The sequence below is a fragment of the Bos mutus genome, chromosome 14 (assembly GCF_027580195.1).
Source record: "Bos mutus isolate GX-2022 chromosome 14, NWIPB_WYAK_1.1, whole genome shotgun sequence".
In the NCBI taxonomy this organism is placed as follows: Eukaryota; Metazoa; Chordata; class Mammalia; order Artiodactyla; family Bovidae; genus Bos; species Bos mutus.
This window is the reverse complement of record NC_091630.1, coordinates 71,077,252-71,090,356: the sequence shown is the minus strand read 5'-3', so window position 1 is coordinate 71,090,356 and position 13,105 is coordinate 71,077,252. Positions and strand designations below refer to the sequence as shown.

Here is a 13,105-nt window from a genome sequence, read left to right as displayed (position 1 = left end):
TCATTTACTAGAAGAGCGCAGAGAGAGAACTCAGGAGGAGGACTGACCGAGTGCCCCCGGCCAGACAGTGAGCGGCCACACGCAGACCGGCTCTCCAGGTAGCAGCTTGTCTCTCCCCGGGGGCGGGCAGCAATTCTGAAACTACTTTCCATGTCTGCTCAGCCTGAACAAATGAGCAAATACACTGGGGGCAATGAGACCTAGACTTCTCACTATCTGATGAAGACCCAACTATCTGATGAAGAAGCTGTAAATAAGGAAAGAGGACAGCTAGAGTAAACCCAGAGACACGAGACTGAAACCAGCAATGCCAGCGAGAATGCAGTTTGTGATGCACACACAGAGAAACAGCTATGTGTATGTACAGGCGTGTGAGTACATGTACATCCCATGTCCACTGAGAAGCGGGGCAGGAAAACCACAACAGAGGCTGGAGTGTCCTGCAGGTGCAGAAGGGAAGCCACCAGAAAACAGCGGGGGTGAGCTGAGAAGACACAGCGCAGCCTGAGAGAGCGCCCACGGGGAGGGCACAAAAGACGGGGCAGAGAGGGGCTCCAGCCTTCTCAAGTGCAGAGGCGTGAGGGGCCGGGACGGCAAACGAGGCCGGCCCCCGGCTGCCCAGGGGCTGGCCAGGAAGCGGGCAGTCATCTGACCCCAAGCCTGAGGAAGACCTTCAGGCGAGCTCGCAGCAGCGGACCGAAGCTAGTTTCCCCACTTTGGTAACGGCGCTCGCACGAACGCTACAAAAGGGTAACACCGGGGACGCTGGTGTGGGACTTCTGCATCTCTGGCTCCTTTCCTAAGTCTGACACTGCCTCTCAGTAAATGAATACCGACAAACGCACTGACACCAGGCTTCTGGTAACGAGGGAGGGGAGCCGGGCGGGGCTGATGCCAGGCTGAGCGCACAGCCAGGCGGAGTGCCGAGACACGGGCCTCCTGTGGTCTCTACTCCTCTGAATATTTGAATTCTTCCTTATTAAAAAGTCTTTTAAAACTTTTTCTCAAAATTATAATCCAATAAAAAAATACACAAAATTTTTTCTCAAAGCCTGCAGACTCAACTTAAATCTGCCCACCTCTACTGGTGCACCGCCTCACCGCCCAGCCAAGCCCCAAAGCAATCAGGCATCTTCCGGACCACCTGCCTCCTGACCCCCACGTGCTCCGCCGGCCACCCTCAGAGCCTCTCCAGCATGCCAGTCTTGGGCATCTTCAAGCCCCCTCCCCCCGTTTTCCACCAGCAGCCAGGGGCTCCCGGGAAACACACATGGCAGCTGTGCGTCTCTCACGCTTGCCCCCAACATTCTGGATGAAAACCTCTGTGCTCAGGGCAGCCTCTGCCCCGGCCCTGTCTCCTGCCACCACCCCTCCACAGGCCAGGCTGCCCATCACGTTCCCTCTGGAATGTGCCCTCCTCCCACCGTCCCCAGGGATCACTGGTGACTGGGTGATGCTCCCCTGTGTTCCTGACTCAGTGAGCTGGGGGTGGGGGTACGCAGGAGCGCCGCGGTTTGCACCCAGCACTGTTCCCTGGGCACCGGGCAAGACGCCCAGCACACAGCTGGCACTCAGTATGTACCCAGAAGGTGAGCACTTTTGACTCCAGCTCCAGGCTGGAGCTGGGTACTGGACCCTTACCTGCTCTGCCACCCTGTTACATTATGAAGCTTTACTGCGTTCATCTAGTTGTCCAGGTTCCAAACATCCTCTAAACTCTAGCACGAAGAAATGGATTTACCTTACAGCTATTAGGTAGATCTGGGCAAAATGCACCTAAATCTAATATTTTTTTCTACTTTGGTAATAAAATATGCCAGACGTGATATATTACACTACTAACTTCACTTTCTAAGAGGCTGTGATGACAATAATCGGTGTTGGTGAGGATGCAGAGAACCCGAAACCACTCCATGGAAACAGTGCGTCAGTTCCTCTCAAAGTCACAGAGTAAAACCCAGCAATTCCACTCCCGGTAGGCGCCCAGGAGAAATGAAGACATATGCCACACACCAACCCATAGGCGAACGTTCACAGCAGCAGTAGCCACGACAGCCAGGAGGCAGAAACCACCCAAACGCCCATCGATCACAGATAACGGGTAAACAAACTGTGATACAGCACGTAAGGGACCGGTCAGCCACGAAGCGCCGACACACAGACACACGAGCCCTGAAAACGCTCGGGGAAGAGCCGCAGAAGGTCACGTGCTTCATGACTCCACTTACGTGAAATATCCAGCGGAGGCAGATCCACAGGCAGTGAGGCCTGGTGGTCCCTGGGGCTGGAGGGAGTGGGGAACGGGAAGGAACCGCTTAATGGGCAGAGTTTCCTTTTGGGGTGACGGGAATGCTTTGGAACCAGACAGAGGCGATGCGTGCCTAACGCTGAATGCACCAGACGTCACTGAACGGTCCACTTTAAAACGGCTCATGTTCTGTGCGTCTCCTCTCAATCAAAAAAAGAGCCTATGACATCCTGAAAAACACGGCCTCTCTGAAACACTGATGATCTTTTTTCTCTGCCTTTGTTAACATTCAGACACACTTGGGACAGACCACACAAGCAACAGAAAGAGCCGAGGACAAGGGCTGCAGGCCCGTCCCCAAGCTAAGGCTAGGGAAGACCTTCCTAGCTGTGCTGAGCGTGCAGAGCAGGGGACCAGGGGGCCTGGAGCGGGGAGGCCAAGCCAGCACCCTGCAGCACCAGTCTGAGAACCACCACCCCCACCCCAGAAAGCAACTCTGCAAAGTTCATCAACAGCCATCACTCTACAACACGGACTTAAAAATATCTTACTTCAGAAAAACAAAAAAAAAATAGAAACTTCTCTTCAAATAAGTGCTTGCTGAAACACCAGAAACCATCAGATAGCTCAGCGGGGTGTGCCTCGTCTCACAGGGATGTCAACCTGCAGGCCACCCGGGCGGGCACCACCCTTACCCACTGCTCCCGTGGTGGACGCTGATAAACCCATCTGGGCGCCCCCTCCTCCTGTGATAAGCCCAGACTGGGCTCAGCCCCTTTCTTGCCACGATGCTCCAGCATCCAGGACTACCACCATCTCAGGTGAGATACCTCCTGCTGAAATGAGACTCAAATCCCTTAAAAAGCCAAGCCAGTTCTTTCTTTTTCTTCTAAAGACAAAAGACAAAAAAAAAAGAAAATGTCACCCAGAGCTCCTGTAGCTTTACAACCAAATTTCTCACAATCTTTTCTATTTACTTCACAGCACTAGTTCTCGGAGAATTTTCACCCAGACATGCGCTTTTCCTTAACGCACCTCTAGAATCCCGTCACTGAGAGAAGGTGGCTCACCAGCCCTGCATCACAGGACCCCATACCTGGTGAAACCACAGCTCCACCCACATCCCACACCTGCCCAGCCCTGCCCAGCCCTGCCCTGGGCGTGAACAGGCCCTAACGCACTCCACCCTCACAGCAAGGGAGGCACTCGGCCCTGGTTTACACGTGAAGACACTGGGCTAAAACCAGGCGCGGGTGCCTCCTCAGGCTCCCACTCCACGTGCCCACAGAGCTTCTAACTGGGCGCCTTCCAGGCCTGTCTCCTGAGGGCACAGCTTTGGACAAGATCTAAGGAAGCCAGGAGGGAGGCAGTTACCTCGACTGCCTCGCCTCTACTGGCCAGGTCAGCGTGGCTCAGCGTCAGAGACCCTCACGACACTGGGAGCCGGCTTAATCACCAGAGGTGAGCGGAGAGGTTGGGGCATGGAGGGAAGACCACCCAGCACCTGCCTCTGAGAGGCTACACGTATACCTTTGCGCGGATGTCCGCTTCCACTGTCTATTTAAGCAAATCAACTGGCAAGTGGCCCCCGTGACCCACTTCCCTCCACACAGCTCGACAGCATCCCTGCGAGGTCACCCTCCACTCCAGATGCAGAGCACCAGGGTGGGCTGCGGGCAGAGTTTTCAGAGCGTACACAAGTTTCAATTCAACAGGTTTAACTTTTGAACAATCAAGAGTTGACTGCAATAAGGATTTATTGAGTAAAAAGAAAGCAGACTACAGTAGACACCAGAAAGAGACAAAAGATAACCAAGACGTCCTGGGCAGCAAGCAAAGGGAGCTGACATCCGGACAAGACCCCCACCATAGCACTGGGTGCTATATAAAGATGCAAAGTGAAGGCCACAGATTTTTATCTCCCGGATTTCTTAGAATCGCCTTAAATTTAGCATATCTATAAAAGAAAACTGACCCCTGCTGCTCCTTCCTCCCTGGGGTCAGCACTGAGAGGCCAGCAGGTCAGCTGGGGGCGTGGTCTTCAGCCCTCGCCACGCCCCAGATACACACTGCCCTGCTCAGCACTGCCCTGCCACCAACAGGGAACCTGACCACGACCCCACCAGACACAGACGAAGACTCCTGCCACCAGGCTAGACCCCCTTCCTGCAACACAACCGCCAAATGCTCCCAGAGGGGCCCCAGAGCCTACAGAACAAAAGAGCCCTACGCTCAGCTCACTCTTAGGTACCCACAGCATCACCCCCCCAAACCTCTGACGTCACACCCAGTGCCCACCTACCGGGACCACCTCTCTTCTCCGCAGGCTGCCCTGCCTTCATTCATGCTGCTCACTTCTCTGCCTTAAGACAGAGCCAACCTGATCGGCCAGCCAGCCAGGGAAGCTTTTGTTGTGGAAACAGAGCATCAGCGTTGTACCAACTCTAATGAATTAATGGAACCTAACGATTAACAATCAACAGCAGGTAGTATTCACACTAAAAAGAAAGCACCAGAACCCAAAAAAAGTAGAACCTGCCTTTGGATCTGACCACTAACTTGCAGGAAATTCACACAGGACAAACACACTGAATTACACCAAGGAGACCCCATCAGCCAAGTCCAGTCGGCGAGTCAAGATACCACACACAAGCCAGTGTCTTCACCCCAGCAATAGTAAGCACTGGGGAAGAGGAAGGCGAAGACTAGAGACTGAGAGTGTGACTGTTTAGGGCCGGGGGTAGGGGAGTGAGGAACAACAGCTAACGCGTACTGCCTTTCTTTGGGGACAGGAGACAAAAACATCCTCAGATTGTGGTGATGGCTGCACAAGTCTGAATGTGCTAAATAAAACAGCCTGCGTTTTATACTGAGCTTCCCAGGCGGCGCAGTGGTGAAGAATCTGCCTACCAACGCAGGGGACATGGGTTCGATCCCTGGGTCGGGAAGATCCCCTGGAGGAGGACGTGGCAACCCACTCCAGTATTCTTGCTTGGGAAATCTCATGGACAGAGGAGCCTGGTGGGCTGCAGTCCTTGGGGTCACAAAGAGTCGGACGTGACTGAGCGACTAAGCAACAGAGGCACACGAGTTCCATGTCAATGAAGCTCTCCCCTGAAGCTGATACCAAAGAGACGCATCAGCCAGTCACATGTGGGCCTCACCTGGATCCCAGTTCAACCAACTGTGAACAGATCTGGACACTGAGCAGGTGGTGCGGGACACTGGCAACCAGGGGTTATGGGAGGGGGCGGGGGAGGCGAAGACAGACCCCCTTCTCTCACGGGAATCTTCTGGCCTGCTGGAAATGACCTGAGACACCTGGGGTCTGTATCGAGCCAAGAGGCAGGATGGGGACCAGGGCTCCTGGGGAGACAGGGCTGCCCCTGGGTGCGGGCGGGGTGGCACACAGGCTCCTCCCCAGACGTTCCAGCTGACCCCAGCTCAACATCCCCGTGCAAGCCCCTCAGGGCCACCTCCCTGACTCCACCAGCCCACAGCCATCACTGAAAAAACTCTGTCCAGCCGCTCTTGGGCTCCACGTCCCCCCAAAGGCTCCGAGCTCAGCCTGACTTTCGTCTCTCCCCTTCTTCTGGCCCAGGTTGCTCCAAGATGCCTTCTCAGTGCAGCTGCACTGGCCACCGTGCCACAGGGCCCCACGCAGCGCACCGGGCAGGGGCCCCAGACACACTTCACAACCACCGTTTTTGTGCATGACTTGCTTCGCGTCTCCATTCCCCCTCACATGAGCTCCTGCCATTCACCCGCAAAAGCCTGCGACGCCTCCAGCTCAAGGCTGAGTTGTAATTACCAGTCTTGGCCCTGAGATGCCCTCCAAGTCTAATGTGAGGTTCGTGGACTGAGCCACACGCGTTCACATTTAACAAGCCGCAACTTGTTGGGGCGGCTTGGGGAACGCAGAGGGAACCAAAGGTCCCAGCAATGTCCCCTGGTCCCGGCTGTGAGCAGAGCGACGTCCCCTGACTCACCAGCTCACCACCTGCAGACAGAGCCTGGAGCTCCCTCAGCGTCACCCCACAGGCCGTGCCCATCCACTGCCCAGTCCTGTCTGCAGAGGCTTCACTGCACAGCTGGGTCTGCTCCGAATGACTCTGCCAGGGACATGAGCTTCGAGCATCAGGGCTAACCTTCCACTTCCCCGGTACTGAGCCTCCAAAGCAGCTGTGGCCACCCGGCACCTGCGGCGTTTATCAGTGATGTGGCTCTTAGGGCTTGAAGTAAAGACCCAGAGGTCAGCCAGGAGGGTCACAGAGAGGAGCGGTCACTGGGCGGAACCAGAGTGGGAGAAGCCACTGTGTGCAGAGGAGACCCGAGGATAAAGTGACCGCGGCGTGGGGACCGCAATAACTAGGAGGCACCTCCCGCGTCCTCTCCCCAACCAGAACACCTCCACCGTCAGGCGCTTTCCCGGCACGAGGAGGAGACTGAGGTCCAGGGAAGCTGAGCACGCGCCCAGTCCTGGAGCCAGGACTCGAGTGAGGTCGGCCTGACCTGGACCCGTGCTCTGGGCTTGCGTCACAACGACACCTAGCTCCCAGAAGCTCCCAGCAGATGCACCGACGGCCTGGGTTTTGTCCAAAGTTGTGCTCTTCACCGCTCAGCGTCTTCCTTTGCTTTCTTTCCACTTCTTACTTGTACTTCTGTTGCTCCTTTGTTCCTACAAAAAGCAGATGATGCCACCACCTGCAAGGCCAGGAGGCCTCCATTTTCCCTGGCCCTGCTCGGCCGGCCGCGTGGACGGGCCCACGGCCCACGAGAGCAGCGGCGAGGGCCCTAAAAACACGGGCGCTGCTGAGTCAGGAGCATCAGCCAGACTCTGAGACTCAGAGGGAGGCGCCCCCCAGAGCCCCAGCCACAAAGCACCCTGGTCACGCCAAACACCCTGCCACCTTCTCGTCCTGCATAAGCTCAGTTAAAGCAAGGCTGAGCCAGGGGGCCTGAGAAGGGGCTTAGCAAGTTTCCAGTGCAGGGGCCTCCCCACCCCCAGTTCACACACAAAGGCCCCCACCCAGCCCTCGACCACATGAATGGCCGGCCGGGCTCAAGCTCCTCCATCGACATGAACGTGCCATTGTGAGAACCGACTCTCAGAGGCTGTACTGTTTTACTTTGAGTCAAAGCCGACAGAACATCTCAAATGACTCTGACCTATGAACCTCAGTATTTTGACCTTTTATGTGCAACTCTCTAAGAACTAGAGCTCAGAGCTGAAACACCGAGAAGTAACTTGAAAAACCCCCAAAACAATGCCCCTTGGGAGACTGCCTGGGAGGCAGGAGGCTCCGAGAGACAAGAAGGATTCAGATACAATGAGACAGAGTCGGGTAGAAAGTACCTGGATTCCTAAGGTGGCTGGTTTTAACCCGGCCACAGTTCTGTTTGTTTGTTGCTATGGGTTCTTAAAGATGGATACATAACAATTTTCACTGCGAATTCACTGGAGTCCCCAGTAACAACCTATAGAAGCCTCCTTCTGCCCCAATTCTAAGCTGCAGTCTCAGCAATATGAACCACAACTACAGTTAATGAAAGGCGAGGTTGTCATTCAATCAGACCTTTAAGCTTTACCAAGCAGGGAACCACAGGTAAACTTAACTGCTTATGGTCCGTCATAAAGGCCCCTTTAGCACACCCACACTCTCACCTAGACACACACCCAAAGCCCCACCCACCCGGCCGGCAATCCCACTCTCTGGAGGCTGACCTCCAAGGTGTGTTTCAGTCGTGGGCTCCTCCCCAGGGCTGATCCCCAGTGAAGGTGCTCCGTGGGGGCTGCTCCAGGCTCACCTCAACGTCCTCTCCCGCCCCGACCCCCAGCACCAATGGGTCTCCAGCTCCTTCTAAAAAACAAGCAGCTGGGACATCTGCAAAATGTAATTTCCTGGGTCTTCAGGGGCTTCCCTGTGGCTCAGCTAGTAAAGAATCCGCCTGCAATATGGGAGACCTGGGTTCAATCCCAGGGTTGGGAAGATCCCCTGGAGAAAGGAAAGGCTTTCCACTCCAGGATTCTGGCCTAGAGAATTCCATGGATTGCATAGTCCATGGGGTCACAAAGAGCCTGACACGATGAGAGACTTTCACTTTCACTTTCAGGGGCAGAGGTGGAGAAAAGCCTTCGGGTGGGCGCTGGGCTGCACCCCCCTCCCCAGGGCGCCAGGTCCCACTCACCGAGCCCAGGCTGTGGGCCAGTCCATGAACTCGTGTCCACCTGAGCCCAAGACCCCGTCCTCCACCTCCAGCACTGCCTCAGCCGCCCAGAACCTCAATCTCGACGCGAGCAAACTCGCCGTGTGGTTCTCCCCACACAGCCGGCTGGTCCTTCCCTCCTCCTGGGGATGAGGAGGAGCGAAGCTGCAGCACAGGCAGCGCTTCCCCTCTTCACCCCACGGCCCTTCTGCGGAAACAGCCCCGCGTAAAAAGTGGGCTCTACCACAATGAATGCTGAAGATGCCAAGTGGCCGGCCCCAAAATGTCGCTGAAGATAAGTGTGTCTGAATTAAAGTCACAAGCGGCTGGGTCTCATCAGCCTTCCCCAAGGAAGCCCAGGAACCTTGAACAGCTGGCTTCTTTCTAGAAACAATTAAAGGAAACGGGGAAAAGATACACACCCTCTGAAGAAGAGATCTTACAAGTCATCCTCTGAAGAAGAGATCTTACAAGTCAGTGGGGTGGAGGGTAGCGGGAGACTCTAAAGATCCTCAAAGGCGTAAAACCAAATTCATGTGTGAACTTTTAATAAAATTCAGGATCCAAAACAACCAGGAAGTAAACACACTTCTGAGATAATGAGAGAAATTGATTATGGACTGTTAAGTGTGGCAACAGTATTGAGTTTTAAATGCCCCCATCCTTCAGACACGGTACTTAAGCATTCAGAGTGAAACCACAGGGCTGGAATCCACTTTAGACTATCTCCACAGAGAAAAGGGGGGAAAGGGAAGATGTGAGGCAAATGTGGAAAATCTTGATATTTGCTGAGGCTGGTGATGGATAAATGGGAGCATATGATACCAGTCACTCTACTTCTGTGTACTTAGATTATTTCACAATAGATACTGTTTTAAAAGTCAAGCGATACATTTTGAGTGTTCATGATAGCAATTCACAAAACAAAAATATATTTTATCAGACTGGGACTCTGCCGTAGTGTTGCGTAACAGATTATAAAGAATAAACCCTCCTGGCATTTTAAAAACTCTGACACAAACTTGAAGTTACAGGAAATAATATTCTTCTGAACTGCATAAGTTTTAGGAGCTGAACCTTTCACATTTTTTTTTTCCTTTCACACTTAACTTTAAATCCTTCTTCAAGGTTTAACAGAGCCATCAAGGGAAACTGGACGGCTAGCCAGCCATGCCCTGCAGCAGCTCCCCAGGGCGAAGCGCTGTCTGCTATTCGGCAAAGGTGCAGGGTTACTGGGAGACTGGCCCAGATCTTCTCTGAGATGACTGGGGTTGGGGGAGAGAAGCAGCAGGGTGCAGGAGGAGTGAAATGACTCTAGAAACCACCGTGAGAGTCCCTCATTCTTAAAGTCACAATCCTGTTCAGACAACTTTGCAACAAGACTTCCATGTGGCAGAAGTTACTCTGTAGCAGGTCTGTGAGGAATGTAACCCACAGAAGTCTGAGCACAGTGAAAAAACGGACCAACTAGCCCCCTTCAGGAGGCAATACTGAGATTCCTTTTAAGGTCGCTAAGCGGTTTGGGGGGGAAAAAAATTGTTCATCTATGAAAGTTCAGGGTCACTGGAGAATCCACCCATCCTAAACCACTAACTCTTTTGAATAATTAAAAAAATAAACAAAAACAAAAAACTAATAGTAACTACCTAACTTTAGAGTCCAGATACCAATTCACATACATAATAGCATTTCCTAACAGACATAACACAGTCCATAACAAGACTCTATTTTTTAAGTTAATTTACTTAGTCACTTAATAAGGGTATTAAAATGGGAAGTAGCAAAACTATTTGTAATTTTTTCTACAATCCAGTTCAAATGTCTTTTTATTATTCTAAATTAGGAAATACATTAAAAAGAGTTTCACCGAAGAGACTCTATTCCAAATATCCTTCTTAAATAAAATTAAAAGCCTGAGTGTGTAGAATAAAACTGAACTGCATCACAGCCTTATAATTACGGCACGCTTGTAGAGCCTGAAATTTGGGTTCATTCCCATCCTGCCGTTCACTGGCTAAGAACTATCCTATAGACTCATTTATTTTTTTCAACCAAAGCTGTCTGATTTCAGAGCAGGTTTATCTGCGAACAGTGAATGAGAGGCCCCCTCCCCACCAGGCCACGATGCACAGGCCCACATCAGAGCAAGAGTCTTTCAAGAGCCATGGAGAACCCGGAACGAGCCTAGAGATGCAGAGAACTAAAGCTTTTTGGAAAATAAAATAGACAAGAAAATATCCCAGTGCAGAGCACACAGCACTGGCGAGCGGTTCTTCCTGAAGCTCATGTTTCAATTATACTCTAACACCCGAGCACTGGGTCCAGTCTACATGTAACAGGTGTTTCTTCTTGGGGGATCAAGGTCAAAAAAACCCAGAGCCACTTCTCTAAAGGGAGTGTATGGAGAGTCTGCTTGGAATCACACACATCGTCCTCCTGCTCGCTGGCTGGCTGACCTTTGAAAGCCTCATCGCCTCTCTGTGCCTCTGCTGTCCATCTTCAAAATGACCACCAGCAACTTAGCAAGCTGTCCAGTGGATCAGTTAACGTCAGACACAACACAAAAGGTTGACCTTCCCCAAGGTTCTTCACTTTTTCTGGGCCTCCAACTTTTGCATTGAAAATCTGAAAAAATGTTCAGTGTAGTGGCTAAGACTTGCTGGGTTCCTTCAGAGGGATGGGCGGGGAGATTCGCACTCACCCAGGTGTGGGGGCTACCCTGCCACATCATGGATGGGTGCTGCCCACCCAGGGTTCTAAGAAGCCAAGTCTGTCTGCCCCCAGGACTGTGACTGGAGCCCTGGGCCTTTCCCCACCAGGGCTGAGTCACCTTCCAGATTACAGTTAAAACCATTACAGTTAAAACCATTCTTCTATCAAATTGCTGAGAGCAATTTAAAAGTTGCTCTGGCTCAGCCTTGGAGAAGCTTTCTAACTAAGTGACATCAGAAAACAGGACAGTGAGTATTCACAAGGCACAGGACTGTTTGTGAATAGAAAGTGTTAAGGGATCCAAATGGATCAGAAGAGTCTGAAGGGGTCCCGCCAAAGCCCCAGCAGCAGGAGGCTTGGGAGGGCCAGGACCCCCAAAAGGCAGGACCGAGCCGGCAGGGCCTGCAGCCCGCTGGAGCCTGGTGGACAAAGGGGACAGGATATGCCCTGTCCAAGTGGCAGGGCCAGCGGGAAATTTAGAAGCCACGTGCCTGGCGGGAGAAGGGAAAAAGCTTAACAACATTTGACCATTTTCTTGGCTCAGCAAAGTTAATCGCCCTTCTACTCTGCATCCCCCCAAAAAAGTTCTTAAAAAAATGTGTTACTGCTCTAAGTTTTTCAGAACTTTTCTAAAGAAAGGGAGGCCGGCTAGTGAGAAAATACGCTAAGGAAATCAGCACATCTCCTCACCTTCCTCTAGTTAATTGTAAAAGGCAATTAACACTTGAATAAGGAGCCTGTGTGTCTGGAATGAAAATGAGACGCGCGCAGGTTTAGGGTTTTAGGGCGCCTTCCTATCTCTCTCTGTCCGCGGTCCTAACTACCAGCAAGAAGTGGCCAAAATTCAGCATTTCCAGACTTTCCTTCGGAGAAGGGGCCGCAGAAGTGCTGGCAAAAAGAAAAACGAAACTGAGAGCGCTCCAGGCTCGCCGCGGCTCGGTCTGCGCCCAGCGGCCGCGCTCCTCCCCGCGCCGCCCGCACCCCGAGTTCGGCGCCCCTGGCCGGGGCCTCTCCGCCCCCGGGCGCTTGGAGCGCGGCCCCGGCCTCGGCCCCGCCGGCCCCGCGCGGTGCAGGGGCCCGGGCGCCGGGCGCAGGAAGCCGGGCAGGCGGGCGCCCGGGCCTCGGGCCTACACGCGGGCCGCCCGGCCCAGTCCGCGCTCCGGCCCGGTCCCAGCCCGCCGGGCCGCGGCGGAGACGAGGCGCGGGAAGGGCCCAGGCCGCGCGGGGCGCCCCGACGACTCGGGCCCGAGGAGGAGGCCGGGGCCGCGCGTCCGCCCTGGGGCCGAGGGGACGGCCGGCAGCCCCCCGCGACCCCCGATCCCCCGGCCCGCGGTCCCCCGCCCGCCCCGCGCCGCGCCGCGCTCGCGCCCGGCCCGCCAACCGCCGCGGGGAGGAGCGCGCGGACTCACCGGGGCCGGCTCCCGAGTACATGGTGGCGCCGCCGAGGGGCTCCGGGGCCGAGGGGCGGCCGCGCGCGCGCCACGGGCCCCGACGCCGCGAGCCGCGAGGGAGCCGCCGGCCGCACGATCCGCCCCGGCGCGGCCGCCAAACAGGTTTACCCGACGCGGCCGGGGCGGCGGGCGGAGGGGGGCGGCGGGCGGAGGCGGCGGCGGCGGCGGCGGGCGGGCGGGCGGGCGGGGAGGGGAGGGGAGGGGAGGGGAGGGGAGGGGAGGGGAGGGGAGGGGATGGGGAGGGGCGGGGCGAGGGAGCGGCCGGGGGCGGGGCGGGAGAGGAGGAGGTGCGGGAGGGGCGGGGCCCGCGCGGCGGGGGCGGGGCACGGGAGCGGGAGGGCGGGGCCCGCGCGGCAGCCGAGGCGGGCGGCGGGCGCGGCGGCCTGGGCGGACGCCGGCGAGGGTGGCGCGAGGTCCCGCAGCAGGGGCGCACGCGGGGCCGGGGGGGTGCCCTGCAGCCACTCAGAAGCGCGACGTCTTCTCCGAC

The 13,105-nt window shown here is 55.2% G+C and overlaps 1 protein-coding gene across 2 annotated transcripts in view; it reads right to left on the bottom strand.

The window, feature by feature from the left end:
- Window positions 1–12,795, bottom strand: part of AGO2 (argonaute RISC catalytic component 2) — a 93,707-nt gene extending 80,912 nt beyond the window's left edge. Inside the window, exon 1 of one of the 2 annotated variants that reach the window (XM_070382717.1) lies at window positions 12,577–12,795. In XM_070382717.1, coding sequence (XP_070238818.1) covers window positions 12,577–12,598 — 22 coding nt within the window. In that variant the 5' untranslated portion in view covers window positions 12,599–12,795. Of the gene's footprint in view, window positions 1–6,760; window positions 7,142–12,576 lie in introns of those variants that run through there. The other variant, XM_005910394.3, reaches the window with a different exon arrangement.
- Between the last annotated feature and the right edge of the window lie 310 nt (window positions 12,796–13,105).